The sequence below is a fragment of the Eumetopias jubatus genome, unplaced genomic scaffold (genome assembly GCF_037043125.1).
Source record: "Eumetopias jubatus isolate StellerSeaLion01/CBP00866 unplaced genomic scaffold, mEumJub1_p1.0 scaffold_13, whole genome shotgun sequence".
Lineage (NCBI taxonomy): Eukaryota > Metazoa > Chordata > Mammalia > Carnivora > Otariidae > Eumetopias > Eumetopias jubatus.
Window position 1 is genome coordinate 44,182,552 of NW_028274819.1, and position 24,719 is coordinate 44,207,270.

The following is a 24,719-nucleotide window of genomic DNA, read 5'->3' on the forward strand; positions in this document are numbered from 1 at the left end:
GAGGTGCTATGCTAAAGGTTTTTTCCCTTTGTAAAGTCTCTTCAGAATTAAAGGTGTTGCCTAGAATGTCTTAGCACCTTCCCTTGCTTTACCAACAGCCTGGACAGGCCACAGGGATCCCATAAAAATTTCTTCCCCCTGTTCAGAAATGCTTACTTACTGAGTAAGAACCCCTAAAAAGTTCTTACTCAGTAACCAGTCTGGCTTGCTTCGTTATTGACCCAGTTCATTGTTTTCTGCATTTGTCTTAGACACGATCTTTTGGACTTTTTCTAGTTTCTAGCTAGCAAATGCCAGTTCTCCATGTTCTTTGAATTTGTGGGTCAGCCCTGGGCATTCCTCCTCCTGATTCCTGAGATTCTGAACCTGTCTGGGAAGCGAGACCAGCCAGAAGAGATTTTGCTTACTTTCTTTTGGCTTCTGGATCTATAGATTTGCTTCTTCCACCCACCCACCCATCCATCCATCCATCCATCCATCCAATATTTATTGAACCCTTTTTCTAGACACTAATGACAGAGCAATAGAAAGAACAAAGTCACTGAAGTTTACATTAAATAAAGAATTTGAATGGTTAGTGTTATCACACATCTAGTCCCTTACATTGATCATTTTGTTTATCCTGTCAAAGATGTAGCAGGAAAACATAGGTAAATGACTTGTTTGTGCTTACTGAAAATGTTAAAATAGGTAAATATGATAGCACACTGATTCTGAAATTTAATACAGCAGTATGTGGGCTTGGATTGTGGGCTTCGTGATAGCTCTGATTTCAAGTTTCTTGTCCTTGACTCAGCCCTGCCTAGAAACAGACGGTTTTGCTTTTTGTTTTTACCCTCTCTTTTCTCCTCCAGCTTACCTTAGCCTCCCCCTCTCCTTTCCCCCGTTAGGTGCTAGTGGCCACTGTTAATTTGAGAAAGGAACCCATTACACTTATAATAATACCTAACTGTACTAACCCCCACTCTGTTAGTACCTTGACCACAGTCTGCCCCTGTAGCCTAAGAAAAGGACATCACCCCTACCCGCCAATAGTAGATTAAGGGTCCTCTTCTTGCCTTACCTGTTTGTGCCTGGTCTGCATCTAAAAGATTTGTAAACCATTGAGTTTATGTAGCCTGAGGGCTTCTCAGTTTTGAGAGGTTAGTTTTGTTCATGCTTTGTCCTTAGCACATAGAACAAAGATATGTACTCAATAAGTAGTTGCTGAATGAATGATTCAAGGCATCAGTGAATCAAGCCGTGGTATTAATTTGATCATTCTTTCTATACGGTAGATATTTTTGAAAACAACAAAACAAAAACAAATTTTGCTTCTGTAAACTTACATTATTCATTAACTAGACACATCCTTAAGTGAGCATTACGAATGTTTAGGTCTATTCCTATGAAACCCAGTTTGTTTAATGAAATTGCTCTCATCATTCTTATTTTGCTCTTCTCTATTTGGAAATACATAGTACTAGATAAACTCATTGTGGATTATCTTCTAATACTCATTTGTGCCTTGGAAGTGAGACTCACTGGAGGTTCCCAAGTGTAGATCTGTGAATTTGTTCTATCAGATTCACCTTTGTTGTTTAAAACAAAACATTTCTGGGTAGTGCTGACCTACCAAGTTAAAATATTCAGGAGATACGGTTTAGTATTTGGTATCTTTATAAAATTCTCTGGGCTGGGAAACCTCTAGGAAATCCTTATTTGTGTAGCTTTCAGTCTACATATGCAATATTCTTTGTTCCATGTGATAGTCTTTTTGTGCATTTTTGTTTGCTTTGGTGGTAGCAGTGTTATTTCTTAGTTAAAATAATGCTACATCAGTGAACTCAAAAGCAGCTATATATGTGGTTAGAGATTTCTTGACCAGAAATGTGTATACAAACTCTGTTGACCTCGATTCCTAGGAGACAGTGATGTGAGACCATGCTTTAAAAGTAAATGAATGAAGCACATAAATAATCTTATTAGTGGGATTATCTTATCATCTTGGTCATTAATTAATTTTTCTTACTAGGTATAGATAGGTCATTTGCCATTTCTATCTAGCTGAATTACATTATGAAGGAGGCATGGGGGCAAGATAGCTTTTGGAAGAATAATTGAGCAGAAAGACAAATAGCAAAATTCTTAATTTAAAAAAAATTTTTTTTAAATAGCAAAATTCTTAAGGGCATGTATTTCCCTTCCCCAAAGTTATATTAATAACGTAATTTGATTGACTTGTCTCAAATATTAATTTTTATTTTTCTTCCTATATGTTTTCATTTACTTATTTGATTGGTCATACTCTGTCTACTTAACATATGTCTTTATTAGTTAATGACGCTGCACTCTTCTGGACTCTGGGCGTACAAAGACAAATCTGCATTACTCCCTAGCTGCGAGGGATTTGATGTTGGGAGAGTGGGAAAGCAAACCCAAGAATTGGAGTTTAGTGTGTTTAGGGTTTTGTCACTGGTCACATGATGGGAGCTCCGGGGTGCTGTTCCGAAACCTCAGTGGCACTAAGGGGGAAGTTATTGATTGCTTGAGTCTTGAAGTGTTATTGAGGAACAAATTAAGAGTATAGAGTTGGGAGAGAAGGGGTGGCATCCCAGGAAGAAGGAACAGAATTTGTGACAACACGGGGATTTTTTTGTAGGGAAGGAATTTCCCATGTCAATTTCAAATAGGAATTTTCTTTTTAAATTGGCTTCTGTAAAGCTTTCTTTTCTTACTTGGCTTCCTTGTTAATTGCTTGCTTGATTTGATTGATTTATATTTCAAAACCATAGGCCTTATGGTATATAAGCCATTTTGAAGAGAGGCAGGAAAGCTTAAAATTTACAAAAACTTAGGTATACCAGTGCTGTGGAGAACCTGCCTGCTGCCCTTCTGGAGCACAACAAGGTTATCAACTATTATGAAGTAATTATTAGATGTATGTGTTAATGTAATAAACTAATGATACTACATTGAGGTTGCCGAATTTTGGAAATGGAATATTAAATTAGGAGAACAAGCTACCTTAAAAGACTAGAGGGAACAATACCTTGAGCTCAGATAAGGCTAGGAATAATTCCTATTCTAGTTAGCCAGAGTGAAAAATCTTGTAATTCTTGGGTTATTGGGTAGTGTATGCAGACAGGTTTTGTTCCAGTAGTAGGGCAGAATTAGCCCTGAATGAATTCTGTTCTGGTACTGTGTAACAAAAAGGATCACACTTTCCAAATAACTGCATCCCAGAAGAAAGCTCAAGAACATTTATAGGAATATAAACTTTCTAGAACCCAGTAGGTAAAAGTCCAGTACCCAATCATCCACTCAAAAATTACCAAGCAGGAAGCAGGAAAATATGATTCACAATAAGGAGAAAAAGCGGGGACTAGAAACAGACCCAGAAATGACACAGATGATAGAATTAGTGAACAGATAACTTTAAACAGTTCTTAGGACTCTATTCCATATGTTCAAGAAGCTAGAGAAAAGACTGAAATTGCATATGGTAGGTAGAGACATGGAAGATGGAGAAAGATCAAAATCAGACTTACAGAAATTAAGAACTACAATGTCTGAGATGAAAAATACCCTGGGTGGGATTAACAGCCAGAAAGAATAGCTGAAAAATTTCTGAACTTGATGAAAACTGTAAAATGCGTACATCTAAGAAACTCAGCAAACCCTGGCATAAGAAATATGAAGAAAATTACAGTAGGACACATACATTTTAATGAAATTATTTAAAACCAGTGATAAAGAGAAAATCTGAAAGATAACCAGAGGAAAAGAAAACTATTACACACAGAGGAACATAGCTAAAGATGGCAGCAGTCATCATGGTTTCTCATGGGCAGTGATGCAGGGGAGAGGAAGATAGTGGCACAACATCTTTCAAGTATTGAAAGAAGAAACTTGTCTAGAATTAAATGCCCACTAAAAATGTATTTCAAAAATGAAGGTGAAATAAAGACTTTCTCCAGATCCGCAAAAGGTGAGAGGATTCATTACCATCAGATCTGCATTACAAGAAATGAAAAGAAGGAAGATTATACCAAATGGCAATCTGGATCGGTACCAAAAAAATGAAGAGCACCAGAAATGATAATTGTGTGGAACAAATATAAATTACTTTTACTGTTCTTTAAATCTCTTTAAAATACAATGGGATGTTTAAAGCAAAAATAATAGCTGTCTATTATGAGGTAAAAGGTAATAACAATAAAACGTGGGAGGGAGAAGTGTTATATTGTAATAAGGTTCTTAAATGATACGTGCATTGGTGTAAAGCATTTGAATTAGACTGTGATGAGTGAAAAATGTGTATGATAAACTCTAAAGCAGTCATTAAAACAACATAATACATAGTTCATTAGCCAATAAAGGAGAGAAAAATGGAATCATAAGAGCAATACAGTTAACCCAAAAGAAGGGTTAGTTCAAAGAACAAATGGGGTGGGTGGGAAAGAAAGTTCAAGATGACCCCGTGACATCATTAATCACATCAGCAGTAAATAGTGTGAGCATTAAAAGGCAGACGTCAAATTGGATAAGAAAGTGAGACCCTACAAGAAATCTTTCAGTGTAAAGGCACAAAGAGGTTAAAAGTGAAAGGCTGGGGTAAGATATAGCATGCTGATCCTAATGGAAAGCTCGTTGAAATGGCAACATAAGTATCAGCCTAAGTCTGTTTCAGAGCAAAGAAGATGACCAGGAATAAAGAGGATTGTTTCATAATGAAAAAGAGATTGTCATTAAGAGAACATAACAATCCTAAACATTCGTGTACTGAATAATAACTTCAAAATTCTTAAAGCAAAATTGAAAGAACTGCAACAGGTAATTGACATACTTATAGTCGCAATTTTCAACATTGCTCTCAGTAGTTAAGCAGAGAGAAAATCAGTAAGGATCTTGGCGGCTTGAATAACATTATTGAACAACTTATTCTAACTGACATTTAGTGAATGCTCCACCCAACTATAGCAGAATACACATTATTTTGAAATGAGAACAAGTCTCAATAAATTTAAGAGGACTCTAGTCAGGCCAGGTATGTTCCTCAACCATGGTGGGGCTAACAGAAATCAGGAAATCTCTAAATATGGGGAAACCAACGAACTTCCAGCTAACCCTTGGCACAAAGGAGTGATCAAAAGGGAAATTAATGAAGTATTATGAACTGAATTATAATTAAAACACAACATAATCAAAATTTGGGATGCTACCAAAGAAGAAAATATAGAGAAATTTATAGTATTAAGTGGTTATCATTAGGCAAGAAAAAGTCTCCATTCAAAGACTAGCTTCTACCTTAAGAAACTAGAAGAAAAAAGCAAATTAAAACCATAGTAATTAGAAGAAGGGAAATACTAAAGACTGGAAATCAACGACATTGAAAATAAAAAATCCATAGAAGGATAAATCTGGTTTTTAGAAGATTAGTCAAAGTGACGATTTAGCCAGAATGACCACGTGAAAAAGCAAAGCACAAATTACCAATAGAGTAATGGAAGAGATTCCATCACTTCAGATCTTACAGATATTGAAAATATAATAGATACGATATAAAGAAATACTGTGCTATAAAGAAATACCATACTATAAGGAAACTTTATACCAATAAATTCAGCAAGTTAGATGAAATAGACATATTTCTTAAAGGGCGCACACACTGCCAAAACTCAAAAAAAATTAGATAACCTGAATAGTGCTGTATCTATATAATAAATTCAGCTGGTTGTAAAAACCTTCCCTCAGAGAAAACCCCAGGCCCAGGTGGATTTGCTGGTGAATTATGCCAAACTGATTTTGCTGAAAGTGTTCCAGAAAATTGAAGAAGAGAGGGTTCTTTCCAACTCCTTATATGAAGCCAACATTACTCTGATACCAAAGCCAGACAGAGACGTAAGAATACTATAGTCCAATAATTCTTGTGAACACAGATGTAAAAATTCTTAAAATTTCAGCAAATAGAATCTAACAGTACATGTATGAAAAGGACAATGCATCATTACTCAAGTGGGGCTTATTCCAGAAATGCAGTGTTGATTTAACAGGCAAAAATGAATCAACACAGTTCACCGTATTAATAGACTAATGTGGAAAAATCATGATCTCAGTAGATGAATAAAAAAAATTTGAGAAAATTTAACATGCTGTTGAAAACTCTTTCCGGATGGACTAGCGGGAACTTTGTTGACATGGTGAAGGGCATGTGCAGTGAAGGCCTACACCGAATCGTGTGCTTCATGGGGAAGGACTGAATGCTGCTGGCATGGCACTGATGTGCTACACTGGGAGGGCCGGCCAGAAAGAAATGAAAGGCGTCCACATAAGAAAGGAGGCAGCAAAACCATCTTTAGTAGCAAATGTCATGATCCTGTAGAAAAGCCTATGGAACTTAAAAAAGAACACCCAGATAAGTGAGTTTAACGTAGTTTCGGGGTATAACATAAATACACAAAAATCATGATCCGATTTTTTTGTAGAGAGAATGGTACATCACTGAAAAAAGACCAGAAGAATGCGGTTTTCTACGGGAGATAGGTTCCTGAATCCACCCCCTTCCCCAATCTGTAGTTTCTAACTTCTCTGCAAGTGTTTACTTCTGTGGTAATGACAGCAATAAAAGTCATTGTTTTAGAAAGAGTTTTCAGCCACGCTATGTAAATGTGATGTAATTTAGCGTTTTTCATTTTTTGGTAAATGTCATGACTTCATGAAGACTTTTACACTGAAAACGTGGGGCATCGTATTCATTTTATGTTTCTTATTCTGTCGTACCATTTTAGGTTGTTAGCTCTGCCACCCTTCACATCCTAGTATCAGGAAGGCATTGTGATCGTAATCATTACTCCTTTTTCTCATGTATTTATTGAGCGTCTCCTGTGTACCTGGTATTGGGGAATGCAGAGGTGAGGAAGACCCACGGTCTCTCAAGGCTTCCGTTCTCACCTCTTCATTATTTTCTCTCTTGACTTCTTGTATTTAAGCTTTTCTAGACTTCTTTTAGTTCTAGGAACTTGGAAAGTGCACCCCCCCACCCCCATTGGCTCTCATACCTGCCGTTTCTTTTGTCAGGGATACTTTCTTACCCCACCCCACGTCACTCCATACTCTTTATTTAGTTCTTAGTTTAAATGTCATTCCTCAGGGAAGCTTTTCCTCATCTGCCCAACAGGGTTATAGAGTCTGCTAGCACCTTGTACTTTCCTTTCCCAGAATTTATCACCATTGTATTTAATACTTCTTGAGTAATCACCAGACTGAAACCTTGTTGTATGGTCATATTTTCATCATTGAGTTGTTCTTCAGAGGTGGGCTTCAGTATATTTTGAGCTTGTGAGTCTCTTGGTTTATCTTACGACAAAGCAGCTTGGCCTCTGGCTGGATTAGCAGTGCAGTCCATGGCCAAGGGTTAGATGGAGCAGATCTGATTTTTAATTCTGTACCTCAAATACAACTCTTGGAATTTCAGGTAACACAGGAGGAAGGACAGCAATTAGCGCGACAACTTAAGGTAACATACATGGAGGCGTCAGCCAAGATTAGGATGAATGTAGATCAAGCTTTCCATGAACTTGTCCGGGTTATAAGGTAAGTGAAATACATCTTAGAAGTTAGTTTTAACTTATTGAATTTGACAGGTAATCACACTATGTTGTTTAAAACCATTAGCTGAAAAAGAAATTGCCACTCAGTGTTTTCTGTAAGAAAGAGGAAGCTGTATGTAGAAGTGCTTCTGTGCTAGGAGCTAATGCCCACAGCATGTCAGAAATTTTAACTAAGGACATATTGTACACTGGGTACTTCCTACATATAAAACCAAAATCAGTTACATTGAAGGAGAGAGTACATGTAGGGATTTTGAGAAGAATCTATGCTGCTTTCAAAGGTGTCCGTGGAATGAAGATAGGGATGACAATAGCTAACATTTGGGTGGCAATCTCTGTCAGATACTGTGCCTCATACTTCACATGTATTACTGCACTGAATCCTCACCACAACCCAGTAAGCTAAATCCTTTGATCTGTCCTCACTTTTGGATGAGAAAGCAGGTACACAGAGGTGAGTTAACTTGCTCAGAGTTTTGGCTTTAAATGGTAGGGCTGGCACTCGAATCCATCTCTCTGATTCCAGAGCCTGTGCTCTTCAGCTTTGCTTCATCCCCGTCTCTTCCCAGGCTGAGAGTGAGCCAGGTAGTAGAGAGTCAGGCCTCCCATTCGTGGGGTGAAGTATGATATCACAGATAACCAAGGGGTTTTCTGTCTGTTGGCCTAGAAGGCCCCTGTGGTTCAGAAGGTGTTAATGGTACCAGGAAGCTTGAGGTGATGGGTGAGGTCACCTGGAGTTAGTTTCATGTGAGAAAGGTTGAGTTGCTTTGTAGTGGGAGGGGTTTAATTTGATTATTTTTAGCCTTGGTGGCTTGGCCTCTCCTTCACCCTGGGCTCTCTAGACCTGCTAGTCTCTCTGCCTGACAGGTATGTGGAGTGAGCTGGTGTTAATTGTGTATCTAAGGTGAATCAACATCTGAGCTATGGGCTTCTTGTGCTTTTTTAGCCCTTTGCCTGGGCATTCTCTTTGTGGGGAAAGAATAGTAAGGATTATAGTTTTTCATTTTTTAGTGGTTTGTTAAAAGTATGAGTTCCATTTTTTTTTTTAAGATTTAATTTATTTATTTGAGAGAGAGAGAATGAGAGATAGCATGAGAGGGAAGAGGGTCAGAGGGAGAAGCAGACTCCCTGCTGAGCAGGGAGCCCAATGTGGGACTCGATCCCGGGACTCCAGGATCATGATCTGAGCCGAAGGCAGTCGCTTAACCAACTGAGTCACTCAGGCTCCCCACGAGTTCCATTTTTAAATGAGCACAGAGTTTCAGTTTTGTAAGATGAAGAGTTCTGGGCGTGGATGGTGGTGATGGTTGTACCACATTGTAAATATATTTAATACTATTGAAAGGTATGCTTAAAAATGGTTAAGATGTTAAATTTTGTTATATGTATTTTAACATGCTTGCGTGTGCACACAAATCAGGACTTTCTTAACATAACTTTTACTGCCTTTGGAAATATTTTATCCTTAGTTTTGATCCTCAGAATCTGTATCCATATCCTTCAATCTGGAGTGAGGAGTGGGTTAGAGGAGGCTTTTTAAAAAAATGTTTAATTTTAATTTTATTTTTATTTTAAGTAAGCTCCACGTCCAACGTGGGGCTTGAACTACGACCCCGAGATCGAGTCACATGCTCTACCCACTGAGCCATCCAGGTGCCCCTAGAGGAGGCTTTTTTATGCCAGGCACTGATAGGCCTTTAAACATAACAAGATCTTCTTAAATCCTCATAGCAACTGTGAAAGGTAGAGTTTTATTATTCCCTTCTACAAAACTGAGGCTCCACAGAGGTCAGCTGACTTGTCTAATGCTGACTTGTGGCTAGTAAGTGGCAGAACAGGCATAGGAACTGCGTACCTCGTACTTTATATTTTACTCTAGCAATGGACGCTTCTTCTTAAGTATACCTTATAGTCATGGAATTTCAAATTGGGAAGGGAACTTAGAGGGCACTGAGTTCAGGATCTCAGTCTGAGTCAAGACTCACCTATAAGTGAGACTCAGCTCTGCTTATGCCGGTGTTGAAACATTTGTGCCTTTTTTCCCCTTGAAGATTTGCTCTGATTCCCTAGTTGAAATTCAACATTGAGAAGCATATGCACATAAATTAGGCTTGGCCAAAAATTACATATTTGTAATATTACCAGCAAGACAATTATATGTCAATTTTTCTGTCTTACAGGAAATTTCAAGAGCAGGAATGTCCTCCTTCACCAGAACCAACACGGAAAGAAAAAGACAAGAAAGGCTGCCATTGTGTCATTTTCTAAGAATCCCTTGAAGTTCAGCTACCAACTGCCAGGAAAAGCCCTCTTCTTCTCTCCTTATGGTTTCCGTCACATCACCTGGGACCTTTCTAGCCTTAGACAGACGATCACCGTGGTAGCCTTAGACCTAGAAGCTGGCTAATCCTTTCTGTGAAGCTAATCCTATGGTCATTTCAAGACAGATTTAAAAGAAACACTAAGGCTGCTTCAAAGATTATCTGATTCCTTAAAAATACTGATCTGTATACACAGACACATTTCTTTTTTAAGGGCTTACATTTTAATGGGGATGAATCAGTTTTGGAACCTAAGCTGTTTGCCAAGCTGAAGTCATAGGTTGTGAAATAACTTTTAACTTCTGGAATCATATTTCCTATTGTTACTCTAAATAGAAATGTAAGGAGTTTTTTTAAAATGTGAATTTTTGCCTATCTTTAAAAATTTTGATGTCAACTTTAGTTAACCTGAAATACACTGAACTGAACCACAAAAAATGAGACATCTCAGACCTTTATTGATGCTACAGCCTTTGTTTTCCAGTGGCCAAAATACCAAATGCCTATTGTATTTATAGGTTAAAAACTGCATATGAAGCCTTTATTAAGTGCTCCACTCCTGAAGAGGATAGTAATGTTCTGTGTGGCCAAATATTTGGACTTATTCTGAACTTAAGGCATTTCAGTGTTCTTAGTTTTTTAAGTTAACTCTTTTCACAGCCATGTGGAGAGTAAAAATAAATAATTTCTGTCTGTCTTCCTTTTCAAGTATTTCTGGATAAGGGATTCAAAAAAACTAAAACTTTTTGTTTGTAATATAAAATATGGAATTGATCTTTCCGAGGTCAGAGATGATTAATGTTTTTGCTATATACTTTTATACATTATTTTCTTATCAAACTAGTTAACAAGTATTTTTATATGTTTGTAAGCAAATATGCTTTCACAGCATACCTTGTGTATATGTAAAGATAAGTATTTAATTCTCACTGTTCACTTTTAACTGACAAAGAAAAAAAAAACAGTGAAAACTACAGAAACTGTGGTAGAACTTTACTTGCCGTTCTGGTCCTGGTCCTGGTGGCGCTCACCTCTGGCCGATCACGTACCTGCTCGAGAAACCTCCTCCATAGATTACAACAGGATGAGAATCTGAAGTCACTTTTGATACCCTGTACTAGGTATTGGCTGTTACATCAAGTAGTAAGTGTAAAACTTTTAATTGACAATTAGTATAACTGTGGATGGCTTCTGACTTTGTTTTTAATTCTGTGGATTGTGTTTAAACAATTCAAAAGTTTGTTCCTGATTGTGAGATACTAAGTGGTATTGCACAGTTGTCACTTTATTGAATGTGTACAACAGTCCCATGAAGTTGATAAAGCGTACCCTTGTATAGCTTCAGGTGCTAGAATTAAAATTGATCTGTTATCACAAGATAAGGTTTGATGACTTGTTATTTTGGTGGTTTCTTGAAGGAATGAGTGTTGGAAGAAACTTATTTTAGTAGCTAGTTCTGTGCCTTTTTCTGACAGTGCCTTAGGGTTTGAATCTAAAAATCAGTATTAGTTATTTAGCAGGTGAAATTGAAGTGAAATGGCTTGGTGTTCTTAGGGATTTCCTGAATATTTTCTTGAGTTGGTGTTTCTTAAACGTTTTCTGTGAAGTGCCCCTGACAGAAAACCCATCTCTGAAGGAGAGAGGAGGGTGAATACATACACATATACTCCTCTGAAGATGAAGCTTAAAACAGCTGAAGCAAAACACACACATTTATTTGAATGCTTATTAAAATTACCACCCAGGAAGGTAGTAACCCATAGTTATCGTGTGGGTTTTAATACTATAGTTCTGTTGCATATCCTTGTTAGGACTTTCATTTGGGAACATTTTTTATTTATCATAGGTAACTTCAGATAACAAGAGATTGTCTATATAATAGGTAGATTTAATGGCAAACCTTTAATTTTATTCTGAATAGATGATTTATAGCGAAGCAGTTTGAAGGTTAACATCAGTTTACTTTTTTTTCCTCTGTGCTTCACTTTGGATACTTTTTATTGCTACATCTTCAAGTTCCCTAACCTTTTCTTCTTCTGTTGTTTCATCTGTTGTTAATCACATTTAATGAATTTTTCATTTCAGACGTGATTTCTTTTTTCTTCTATAGAAGTTCTGTTTGGCTCTTTTTTACATCTTCCATCTCTCTCACTGTGCTCATGTATTTCTCTTATCCAGCCCCTCTTAGCTGAGTTCCTGGGGAATTGAGTCTAATATCTATCTGTGGTATGCAATGAATTAACTAACTTCTCTTCAGTGCACCCACCTAGATGGGTGGTTCTAGCTGTGTATCATCCTTGGGAGAATTGAAAAAGGCTGCTTTGAATATTTCAACGTGGTTATAATGGCTGTTTTTAAATGCCTTATCTCTATAATTTTTGGATCTGTTACTGATTTTTCTCTAGTTATGGATCACATTCTTTTTTTTTTTTTGCATGTATAGTAAGTTTTGATTGGATGCTGGACATTGTGTATTTGTTGGGTGCCTAGATTTTGTGGTCTTCATCTAAGGTTTTCACCCCCCCCCCCGTAGTTAATTTACGTGTAGTTCAGTTTAATCCTTTCAAGGCTTGCCTTTAAACTTTACACAGTCTCAAGTATCTGCCCCCACACCCCCCCCCCCCCGCCCCCACAGGATGGTTTAGCTCTACTACTAAGGTGTGGCCCTCTTAGTGTCTCTACTGAATGCCCTGTGTAATCAGTGAGGACTCTCCAGTTTGGCTAGTGGGAACCAAACAATTCCCAGCCCATGTGAGCTCTGGGGAACCATTCTATCCATAGCTCCTGGATCATTCTTTGCCTAGCCTCTGGAGTTTCATTCTATACATGTATATCTTAATATCTAGCAAAAACTTGGTGACCCTATGCATATTTTTGGAGTTCTTTTTTTCTGTGTAGCTCTCTCCCCTCCAGAACTTTGTCCTGCAACTTTCAGCTGTCTCAGACTCCCGGTGTCCGGGACAGATCTCCAGGGTCTGTCTTTTCAGCTTAGGGAAGCATTTCTGCCCTGCTTGGGATCCCCCATCCTTTCTGCAATCTGGAATGTGCCTCTAGGCAGAAAGGGCAATCTTAAGGCTTACCTTTTTGTTTCTCTTTCATCAGAGATGGTAGTCCTGTGCTATCTGGTGCATAATGGCTGAAAATAGGTGTTTCACATATTAACTCCAATTTTCTGGTTGTCTAGGGTAGGGGGGTAAATCTGGTTCCTGCTACTTCTCTATTGGAAGCTGAAGTTTCTCCCATGTGATACCTATCATACAATCAGAGGTGCCTTGTAGCCCTCTTAATTTATGACTTGAAATCTTTTTTTTTTTTTTTTTTTTTAAGAATGGCCAGTCTTGTGACATGAACAGTCCTTGTCTGTATGACCATTGTTTTTTTCCTCTATAGTTGGGGGATTGGCAAATTGTTTTTTTTGCAAAGGACCATATGGTAAATAGAAATATCATCTTGGGTTTTGTGGGTTATACGGTCTCTGTCCCAGCTACTCAGCTCTGCCATTGTAGCACCAAAGCAGCCTTAAACAGTGTATAAATGAATGAATGTGGCTCTGTTCCAATAAAACTCTATGTGGGGACATTGAAATTTGATTTCATATCATTTTCATGTCATGAAATATTAATCTTGTGAATTTTTTAAAAAATTCATTTAAAATTGTAAAAACTATTCTGTACAGATGGCAGATTGGATTTGATCTGTGGGCCATGGTTTGCCAATCTTGCTCTATAGCACATGTAGCATTTGAGATTACATTCCCAACTTTAGAATCTCTTCTCTTTATATATGTGAAAATTCTTTCGAACAGTATTTCCCGAACTGAGAGTCATGAATTTCTGTCCTAGGAATTTTGTCTCTGTAATATTTGTTTAGGGATTTATAGTATTTCAGGGTTGGACGTTATGCCTTGTTGACATACATCTTACACTGATGATTCCTCTGAATTTGGGGCTTCAAAGTTTTATCATATAAATTGGTCCCTTTATCATTTGACTTTTAAAATTTGCTATAACAAGGTTCTATATACATCAGGTCTACCTTTTTCCTCTTCTGACTTTTCATCACCACTAGTTTTCTTTCTTTTCCCATTCCTGTATATAAATGACCCCATTAAACAGATAGCTGGCAAATAAATAGGATGAGATGATGATAAAGTGGTTACTTTCAATATCACTTGACCACTTAAGATTACTTAATGAGTAACTGCATATAAAGTGTCAAGGAGCCTTTTAGAAAAAAAGGTAATTTGAACAGATGTCTTTCTGCAGGACTTCATTAGGTGTTCTGGGAAATGGGTAAACGGGGAGTGTTTCCTTCCTACAAACTTTGGTTATCTAGTGGAGGAAGACTATGAGTGAGAAGACAAATACCAGGGCTGTAGTTAAAGCAGAGTGAGAAGCGTTCACAGAGCTGTTCGGTCCTGCGGGTGCTGTCTGTTCCATCTGGAAGATCTGAGGGAGCTTCTTAATTAGAAGTGGTGCTTTGGTCAGAGCTTGATGGATTGGTGGGATCTCAGATGGGGAGGAGAGGAGAAGAGAGGTGGTGGGAAGAAAGGCTGGGGAAGAGTCTGGGCAAAGATACAGAGTTGGCAGAATGCAGGGAGTATTCTGGGATTGGAACCTTAATCTAAAAGGCTTTTAAGTGCAATGGGAAAAAATAATGATAAAGTAGACTGGGCTTGGGTTGTGGAGAGCTTTAAAAATAGGACGGCCCTTCTGTATGTAATGGGGAGCTGCCAAGGGTTCTGAACAGGGAGTGCCTGTACCTAATCTAGTGGTATGGATGACAGAGCAGTGCGGCTTTGAGGAAGGGTGGTCAGGTAAGAGGTTATTCGAGTCATAGACTCTGTCTCTTTCCAATTTGTTCTGCCACCTCTGTTATTGCAATGGCTTTTGAAGTAGTCTTTTTATGTGCATTTCCCCCCCACAAAGCTGTTCTGTAAATACAGCTAAAGGGATCTTTTTTAGCCCATAAATTAAATGTTACACTACTGCTTAAAGTCTGTCATCACCTCAGTGCACTTGGACTAGTATCCAGATTCCTTCCCATAGTGTACAAAGCAAGCCCCTTGCAGGATCTGTCCTCTCCTTGCTTCTCACACTCAGGCTGATGTACTTTCTTACACCCTATAGCATGCTGGGGTTTCCCAGACTGTTGACTCACTTGACTATTCCAGTTAGGTGTTTCGTCCTTTTGCTTTTATTTTAGATGCCACCTGCTCAGAGAGCCCTCTAAGACCAGCCCCCCGTAGCAACGCTTTGCCTTGTATTTACTTAGGGACACGTAGACATCTGTGATGATTTTGTCTTGTCTGATCTGTACTTGAGTGTCAGAGGCTCTGTGAGGGCAGACGTACATCTGCTCTGTTTACTGCTTTAACCCACATTGCCTGGCATGTGCAGGAAAACCATTTGATGAATGAGTAAGGCACACAGGCAACTCTAGTGGTAGAAATACATGGTGATTATGGCAGTTACATGCAGGGTGAGTCCAGGAGGCATTTGGGAATGTGGATTGGAGCTCCAAAGAAGAGGCTAGGACTGCCAAGTGCAGGTTGGGAATTTATCTATTTTGATCTGGTGATTGCAAGCGGTGGGAGTGGATTGAAGTAGAAGGAGTTTATTTGAGAGAAGATCCAAGGTTAAAACTTTTGGGGAAGACGAACATTTGGGGATAAAATAGTAAAAGGCAGAAAGCCAAGAGAAGCAGCGGGAAACTGGAGAGAACTAGGAGACTATTGTTAAAGAAGCCAAGGGGTGGTCAGAAGCTGTGAGTGCTGTACAGAGATTGGGGTGGGGGGGTGGGGGGCAGTAAGGGGCAGCGGTGATTGTGTAGATGTTCCTGATGACTTTGAAAGTTTTGTGTCAGTCATCTGGTTGTGGGAACCAGATTGTAATGGGTTGTGGTGTGATTGGAGGGCAAGGAAGTGGAGAAAGTGTGGGCTACCATTCTGAGAAATTCTCTGGCAAAATCAGAGGGTGATGGGGCAGTTACCTTGCTTGCACAGGGTCGGCTGTTAGAGGAGTTAGAAGAGCCAGGGCATGGTACTTAATCATAGATAAGTAGGTATACAGGTCTGGAAGTAGGTATTGCCGTGTAGACATGGATGCTTTGGAGACATTCAGAGGCTGGCATCCCTTTTTGCCTGGGTACTGAGAATGGTGAGCAGCGCTGCCCTTCTCACACTGTCTCCGGTGAACGGCCAGTTGGGAAAATGGTTCCTCCCTGCTGCTGTGGAACGATACTTTTGCTAAATGTAATTTAAAAAACCCAACTCTTAGAAAAATGATCATACTCTTGGATAATTGTGGCAATGTCAAATTACCATAAAAGTTTCTGAACACTCGTTTTCAAATTTTGTATCTCGTTGTAGGCTGGTGACGGTTGGTGGACGTTCTCAGGCTGCACGTCTCTGCGTAGCGCTAATGTAGTGGGTAAGGGAGCGGCAGATTGAGGTATTTTTCACAAGTGCTCCTTCTGACTTCCCAGATAGGCTCGTGAATTCCAGGGGAAGAGCCCAGTAGGATATGCTTGCCTCCTAAAAACACAGACTCTACTTTTATATTTTTACAGAAAAAAATACAGACTACTTTTGTAAATGTCAAGTGTTGTAAAGGAGTCCGTGGTCTTGAATAGGATGTTTGCCGTTGTCCCTTCTGCTAATACTTAAAATTATTTGAAGTAAGGGAAAACTGTTCAAACACATTAACAGTTAAAATCTGAGGACCGTTAAATATGAGAAGTCCTCGAATATGAGAACTATTACCAGTCAGTTCTAAAGCCAGGAAGTGGTTAAGAACATATTTCATGAGAATTTAGAGCAGTATGAGAAAATGTTAATGAATGCTATCTTATGTTCAACATTATAAATGGTAAGTGAAAAATCTGAAGTTGCATTTTGGTCTGATGAGAGCCAGGTTAAAAGTATTGCATGTATATTTTATTTGTCAGGACATTTTCAGTTCTAGGTGGCAGAAACACAAGTCAGGCCAGCTTCAACACAGAGTGGGATTTACTGGTTTCTGAAGAAGTGGGGGGCTGCTGAGGTGAAACTGGCATCCAGGGACTCCTCTGTCAGCATGCAGTCACGACTCGTTCTCAGGATGAGAACTGGCTAAACTGGGGAGGTGGGGCGGAGAAGTCCTTTAGTGTAAGCCTGCCTGTGTCAGAGCCCGAGCCAGAAAAGGGGAAGTACCTGGCCCCCGCTCTCACGGCTCCTCAGGACGACAGCAGTGGTTTGAACACAGGTTCCCTGTGCTCAGCCATGGTAGGACTTCTGCTTCTCTGCCCCGCTGAGTGTATAAAACCTTCCAAACCCACGGGGATCTAAAGCAGGGACGCCATTATTTAAATTTGACATTTTAGTACAGATCTTTTGCTCACAGATTTCAAAGGATTTAAATTGAAGAATTATCTTCGTGCTCATTAGCATTCAGTTGCTATTTATAGTTTTACAGCAGCTCACTCATTTTCAAAAGGGATTAATTTCACTCATTCTCCCTACTTTTGGGCAATATGAAGAATAAAATCAATCATTGTATTATTAAAATTAATAGCACCTAATAACCAAAGAGTGGAATGAGTGTGTCTTCCTTGATTCTGTGTTGTAATTAGGGATTAAACATGTATGTTTACTCTTATTTGGACAGTAGTGTCCATTTCTTTAGGGTGTAAATATTTAACTGGGGGGGGGGTAAGGGGACTCACCATACAGTTCTGGTACACTATAATATTTAGCTCCTTTAGTCTGTTGCCTGAAACATGTGGGCTGTTTGTTAGGTCACAGAGATCATTTGATACAGAGAATTATTGTGTATTGACATTTAGCCACGGATTTGACCTGGACTAAGTTTCTGGAGAATTGTCCTGTGGGAATGTGTAATGTACTCTTACTTCCTATAAGAAGTATACGGACTTTTGAATATGCCTAAGACATGTTTAATACACAAAGTCTAAATTATAAGCACAGCACGAAATCTTTTTTTTTTCAGTTCTGGGTCTGAAGAAGCCCAGGCTTTATTCTCTTTTGCTACAACAAGATTTCCTTCAATTAATGCAGTGGTAAGGAAGGTGGCAGGTGAGTGACCCATTGTCTGTCTTCTGTAATAGATCTCTGAACTCATTGTCCTCTTAAAATGTGGATGTAAATTGGGTTACAACTGGTTTGACATTGATAAAAATATATACAGTTGTAGCTCCTCTTTATGTGGCGGTTCCTACTGGATATCTTATCTCTTTATTATCTTAAGTGCAAGTTGAAACCAATTTCATTTTTGTAGGAAAAAGTATTTCCAAAAGGATTGGTTAGCCAGGGAAACTATAAACTACCTAACCCAAGACTTTGGTAAGAAAGAGATTTGATGCTTCTTATGAATTCCTCCTTGCAAGAGAAATAATACTTATGTAACAAGAAACAGGTTACCCATTCTCAGCCATTAACCAGTTACCTGGTTTTAAGTCTACACAATTAGGATTTAAAATGTATCCCGTAGAGACCTGATAAGAACATGAGACACCAGGGTGGCTTGTCCTTAGACTTAGGAATTACTGACTTGAGGAACTTTGATTTTCATGGGTTGAAAATAAGTATGCCTCTAGATGGCCAAGAATAATGTTGCACAAGTGGGCAGATTCTGTATCAAGATTTTCTGTCCTAATTAAACCTTTTAACTTCTTTATATTATGCTCCTTTGTGGGGCAAGATAGCAATTCATTTAAGGGTTACAAGAATAATATTGGAAACAACTCAAAAGTTCCAGAAGACTCAGGGATGTGGTAATAATGGTCCCACTCAAATGAGGGAGCAAAAACTGTATCTTTTGCTGAATGTGATTCAGGTGGATCACTGGAAAGGGCCCAACCTTCTGAACACTTTTAATTAGTTTAAAAACACGGAAGACCGGCCCAAAGGAGTTTTTTATTGAAGATTCAGGGCTATATCATATATATGTTGTGTTTGCAAATATTCTGATGTGTCGAATGCAAATTCTTAAAGTAGTGTATTCAAAAACATTGTATACATCTCATCCATGATACATATTTGGATTAAGCATAATGAAAACCTGCAACAGAAATGAAACCGTTTTAACAATAAATGAAGGAGTAAAAACTGCTGCTGTACTCAGTTCAGTAAAATGTCTTCTTACACGAATTCTTGGTAGTCAGAATCCCTGAATTTGATGCTTTTGAGTGCTTGTAAGGGGATGGAAAACCATGGCCTTGCCCACACATGTGTTGGAGGACCGGAGCCCTGGTGTGAAGAGCCCAGGTAAAGTTTGGCTTTCCCCCCAATTTTCCTACCCGGCCCGATTCTATAATATTCCTTTCTCTCTCAATCTGTTTTGCTTGGTCTCTGAAACACTTTTCTATGTATAAAAAAACTTTATGATTAAAAAAAAAACCCTATAAAGTATAGATAGTATTTTTGTTCGAACAGTGGCTTGGTGGGATGTGGGCAGACGTATAATTAAACGATGTTTTCTTGGTAGAACTGGTTTGAAAATTTAAAAGTCTAGATATGTGTCAGAAGATTTTAAAAGCGCAGGCTTGGGACTGCTAGAGAGGCCAGTTTTGCTGCCTTGGCGTTGGTTCTAGTAAGTATGGGATGTCAGAAGGTTTATAGGGCTGGCTTCCCAGGAGAATTGTGGCCAAAAAAAGCCAGGGAAAAATACTTTCTAGACTGAGTGCCTTTTAGCTCAGGTGTAAGAACTGGTGACCTTACGTCCCAGTAAAGCGGCCATTATTTCCTTTCTCTGGGCTTTGGGCACCACTCTTGGGAGGGGAGGTAAAGGTGTTCAGAACTTGAGAATTTCTGAAAGAAAAGCCATCCTCTATCAGTGCTCTTCACGTCTACCAGCTCTGTTTTCCTCACGTGGAGACTTCAACAAAGGACCTAAAGTTCCACTAAATGAAAGGACATGGGCAAACAGGAGGTTCACTACATGAACGAGCAGGCCAAAGGTGAGGAGAGGAATCTGCGCTCTCTACCAGAGCAGGATGGTCTCCTCCCTGCTGTACCCTCGCTGTGCCCCGAGGCCGAGGCATGGGAGTCCCTTCCCGCCCCAGCTGCCTCTCCCGGTGGAGGAGGCCAGGCCTCTGTGTGCTGCCCCGGTGGATGCTCCAGAGGGACACATTTCCGTTGAGGACAGGGGCTGCTGACACGTCTTCTGTGCTGGAGGAGGGCCAGCAGGGGAGGAGGGAGCCCCACGCATCCTGTGCCTACCAAGCCATGGACAGAAAGGAGGTCCCCGGCCTCCACAAGACTACTGGGCAAACCAGACTGCAGAAATGAAGACTAGTGGATATGATTTAAATTGCCTTAAACAACAAGCAAACAGACACTCCAGCCATTGGCGACTGTGCAGATCTAGGGTGCAGCCCTGGACCACTTAGACCCTGGCTAACAAGGGTGCACATTGCACGCTCTGATCTCCTTCTTGTCCTTGCAGCTGCTAAACTGGGAGCTTTTGAACCTCTTCTTGACAGTCATGTAGCGTTCCTGGATCCCGCCGCCACACAGTTTGGTGCACTCTGACCAGGCTGTCCACGGGCGCATCCTACAGCCTGGAAGCACGGGAAAGCCCAGTTAGGGCAGCAGAAATTGGGAGACCATGCCGAATGCTCAACACCAGTACACAGCTGTCAAATTGAGGGGTCTGGGCTTCCCTGCTCTTGAGTGAAATGATGGGTTGAGTTAAACAATGATTAGAGTCCTACGAGGGACTGTCCGCCTCTCTGTGACAGACTGCCAGCCTCTCTGTGACAGACTGCCAGAAATGACTGTAAATGCTTTGCAGCATTTCCCATCAAGGGGCAGAAGTCCACATCTCCACCTCTAGAGTCGGGGCTGGGCTATAGGATTTGCTTTGGCCCATGGGACCTGAGCAAACAGGACTTGAAAAAAAGCTGCTGGGAACACTTCCACCACCATGTAAACAAGCCTGGCTAGAATGCTGGAGAGGCCAAGTGGAGAGAGGTTCCGGGCAGCCCTTCGGAGGCCCTAGGAGTGCAGGTCCAGTTGCAGGTGAGGCTGGTCTAGACCTTCCAGCTGACAGGAGCTTCATGGGTCTCAGCAAGACCTCAGAAGATCATCCAGCTGAGCCAGCCCAAGTCACTGACCCGCAGAATCATAGTGATTTTTCTGGGGTGGCTTGTGGATGCAATTAACCACTTTCTCCTAATGCTTTGTTCCCTCTGTACTTGGCCTCCTAAATGCCAAGTAAACTCAAGTATAATTTAGTATTTCCCCTGCACAGATAAATATGCCTGCCTTAAAGAAAACCGACTGAGCTACCCAAGCGCCCCAGGGAAGTTAAGTGTCTGACTCTTGAAATTGGCTCAGGTCATGATCTCAGGGTCATGAGATTGAGCCCTGCATCAGGCTCTGTGCTCAGCGGGGAGTCTGCTTGAGCTGCTCTCCCACCGAGCTGCACCCCTGCCTTCCCACTTGCTCGTGTGTGTTCTCTTGTGCTCTTGCTAAAACAAAAACACCTTCCCTGACTCCGAGGTTAGATCTTAAAAAAAAAAAAAAGTTTCCATGGCCCTCTAGGTTACTCTTGTACAACCAAGCACATTTATGATTATCCATTCAATACTATGCTAAGTTTCCTGGAGAAGACCATGGCACAGTGCCTGCTTGGCACATAGTTGGGCTTAATGAACATTTGTTGAGTGGCTGACTACTGTCCAACAGACAACAGTTTGATATGTGCACAGCTCCTTAACAGAAAGGTAGTGGAGCATTTCCTAGGTGGAAGTGAAATGTCTTGAGAAAAAGGTGTAACTTGAGCTGTGGTTTGTTTTTTTTTTTTTTTTTTTTTAGGTTTTATTTATTTGACAGAGACACAGAGAGAGGAAACACAAGCAGGGGGAGTGGGAGAGGGAGAAGCAGGCTTCCTGCCAAGCAGGGAGGCTGATGTGGGGCTCGATCCCAGGACCCTGGGACCATGACCTGAGCTGAAGGCAGACGCTTAACGACTGAGCCACCCAGGTGCCCTGAGCTGTGCCTTTTAAAATAGAAACTCAGCATACCCATTAACCTTCAGTTTTACATGGTATCTTCCTCACCCACTCCAGGGAATCTAAACACCATCAATCAGTCTGTACCCAAGACTGAACCATGAATCTTTCCAACTCATTTAATCTGTTTGCCAATGAGAGTGCAGTCCTTGCCTCTGGGCCAGCTTATTCAACAGTGAAGCCCCCGTTTTTTTTTTTTTTTAATGCTGGAGTAGGGGACACAGATTTTCCTGGGCTACCAACCGAATTGGCCTTTGTGCCTCTGTTTTTGCCACCTCCAAACCACTCAACACAGGTCAGTTAAAGTCCCTCTTGCTTAGAGCCACCTTGCACAATCAAGTCTCAAATCTTCAGCAGGCCACTGGACTTTTTATGGTCTGGTGGTACCCCCCGTCCCCGGCCCCGCCTGATTTCCTGCCTCTTCTCTTGGGCTCTGCTCCATCTGCCTCTGTTTCATTGACCCTCTCATGCTCTTGGGCACTTCTCTGCCTTTGCAAGTACTGTTCCCTGCTGCCTGGGATGCAAACCCCTATCACTTCAAGACCCACTCTTACTTCCCCTGCTTTGACATTGCCCTGCACTCCAGCCTCCGGTTTAGGAGCAATACCTGGGAACTGCTCGCCATCAGACTCTTCCCGCAGCTGGTCACTCCTCCGGCTCTCTCGGGCCTCCCTCCAGCGCAGCTTCTGGATGGATGGATTTTTCAGGCATTTCCGGATGCGGCACTTTTTCCGCTGCACAGTCTCTGGGCAGGGTGCACCTCCAAACTGAGGCTCCATTTCGATCATCCGGGTTCGAATCATGTGGCCTTTCCCGCAGGACTTGTTACATGCTGACCATTGGGACCACTCGGTGAGCTCACAGTCAACGGCTGGCGAGACACAGATGGGCATGAGTGTAGCTCATTCCTGTCTGAGATAGCATATGGCCCCTTACATTTTACTTTGAGCATCTCAACCCAAGCCTGTGAGAAATGCAAAGAAGGTGCCGTTATCCCATTTTACAGAAGAAACTGAGGCTTCCAGAGGCAGATGGACTTCATCCAGCCCGCATGGTTGGTGAGCCGTAGAGGCAGGATTGGTGCCCAGGTCTTCATCAACATTTTATGCCCACATGACAAAATGCTTTGGGGGGAACTTGGAAAACATGTTCAGAGCCCTCCTGCCCTGCCCTGTAGCTAGAGTATTGTCACATCAGCCTCTGGTGGCATAGAATAGCCTTCCACAGTCCCAAGGACTTGGATTTTCTCAGGGAAGGTACAGCTCACTGGTGCTTTCACAGCTGACCCCAGTGGACCAGTACCCAAGGCCCTTGTGACCTCTGCAGTAAGACCCCATAACTTCTCTTGTTCGCCATCCTCCTGGGTCCGATATGTGGCTGTTTGTGCAAAAAACATAGGAGCTGGAAATGGGAAATTCAGTAGAGAAAAAGGGTGAGAAGAAATGGTGTCTTATGGCTTATCAGGGTTACAGGATCCAGCAAATTCTTGTTACTAAGCCAGCATCTCACAAATGTAGAGGGGAAATAACCCAACAGTCTGATTCTCAGGCTGTGACCTAAGGAGGCAAAGACTCCTCACTGGCTTTGCAGAGTGTAGATCCAGGCTGGATCTAGGAAGAACTCATTTTGGTCAGTAGTTTTGGGCCTTTCTCCCTGTGAGCTCAGGTAGCTTTTTTATCTGTAAAATGGGGATGATGGTATTTTTTTGTATTAGGTTGTGAGGATTAGGTGAAATGCATCCAGCCCAGTTTCCGGCGCACAGTAAATGTTCATCTTCTCCATTCAATGAACCCTGTGAATGTATGTTTACATGGTTAGCTATCTCGGTCAGAAGTTCTGGAGCCCCAACTCTGGTGAGCTGGGTTGCACACAGGGTCGATCTTAGTTATTAAAAGCCTCAGGTTCAGTTTGATAGTCTGGGTGTTCTCCACACATGACTGAGTCCAGCTGGACCCGCTCAGGAACTGTAATGTGGAACATCAAGTGAGGCCTATGCTTGTCAGGTCTAGTGCTTGACACATTGTGCCAATTACGTGGTTTAACCCACAGAGCGACCTAGGAAGTGTGTCCTGCTGTTTTACAGATGTGGAACAGGGATGCTAAGTTATCTGCTGAAAGTTGTGCAGCCTATAAGGGACAAAACTGGGATTTGAACCCAGGGAGGCAGCCTGAGTAATAACAAGGAAGAGGGAGCATGAAAGACCAAGTGCGTTTCAGAGGAAGCCAGAAAACAGATCCTAGCAAGCGAGTCTGACTTTCTACCTCCTAAAAGGGAAGCTCGCTTGGAAGACTAGCCAGAAAAATGGGCTCTCTCCTTGGAGGTTAGTACCTGCAAAATACAGCTCATCACAGGGGTAGGGTCGGGTGGGTGGGGGGGAGTTGGGGTCAGGCATTGAGCCTTTCATGGTTTGGCTTAGCAAGGCTGCAAATATACAGGAGTCACTGATTTAATGTCCACCCTCTGGTCAGGGGTAAATGGTCCCAGGGAGAAGGAAGAGAAGTAAAAAGCAAGGAAAACCCATGGATCAGACAGTTGCGGGGGTTGCGGGGAGGGCAAGCCCTACGTGATAAGGCGTCTTGAGCCTGTGCTGAGTGTTTTCCATTCTAGTCTCCTCTTTGGACTTCATAGCAACGTGTAGTTGGGGTGTTTTGTAGCTGATAGTGGAATCCCCTCTTGCTACTGAGGAGATTGAGAGTTCAATAGCTTTGCTAACACCGAGATCCAGAGCCCACGCGCTTTCTTCCCAGCAGACAGCTCTACTACAGGACCTGGCAGTAGGACCCCCACCCA

At 41.1% G+C, this 24,719-nt stretch overlaps 2 protein-coding genes across 4 annotated transcripts in view; one reads left to right on the top strand and one right to left on the bottom strand.

Moving 5' to 3' along the window:
- RRAS2 (RAS related 2) overlaps positions 1 to 11,290 on the top strand; it is a 72,809-nt gene extending 61,519 nt beyond the window's left edge. For all 3 annotated transcript variants that reach the window (XM_028116901.2, XM_028116902.2, XM_028116903.2), the window contains exons 5-6: positions 7,457 to 7,575; positions 9,773 to 11,290. In XM_028116901.2, coding sequence (XP_027972702.1) covers positions 7,457 to 7,575; positions 9,773 to 9,860 — 207 coding nt within the window. In that variant the 3' untranslated portion in view covers positions 9,861 to 11,290. The remainder of the gene's footprint in view (positions 1 to 7,456; positions 7,576 to 9,772) is intronic.
- A 7,516-nt stretch (positions 11,291 to 18,806) lies between these two features.
- SPON1 (spondin 1) overlaps positions 18,807 to 24,719 on the bottom strand; it is a 181,608-nt gene continuing 175,695 nt past the window's right edge. The window contains exons 14-15 of the mRNA XM_088017496.1: positions 22,536 to 22,799; positions 18,807 to 20,473 (exon numbers count right to left, since the gene is read on the bottom strand). Of these exons, the coding sequence (XP_087873622.1) occupies positions 20,310 to 20,473; positions 22,536 to 22,799 (428 nt within the window). The 3' untranslated portion in view covers positions 18,807 to 20,309. The remainder of the gene's footprint in view (positions 20,474 to 22,535; positions 22,800 to 24,719) is intronic.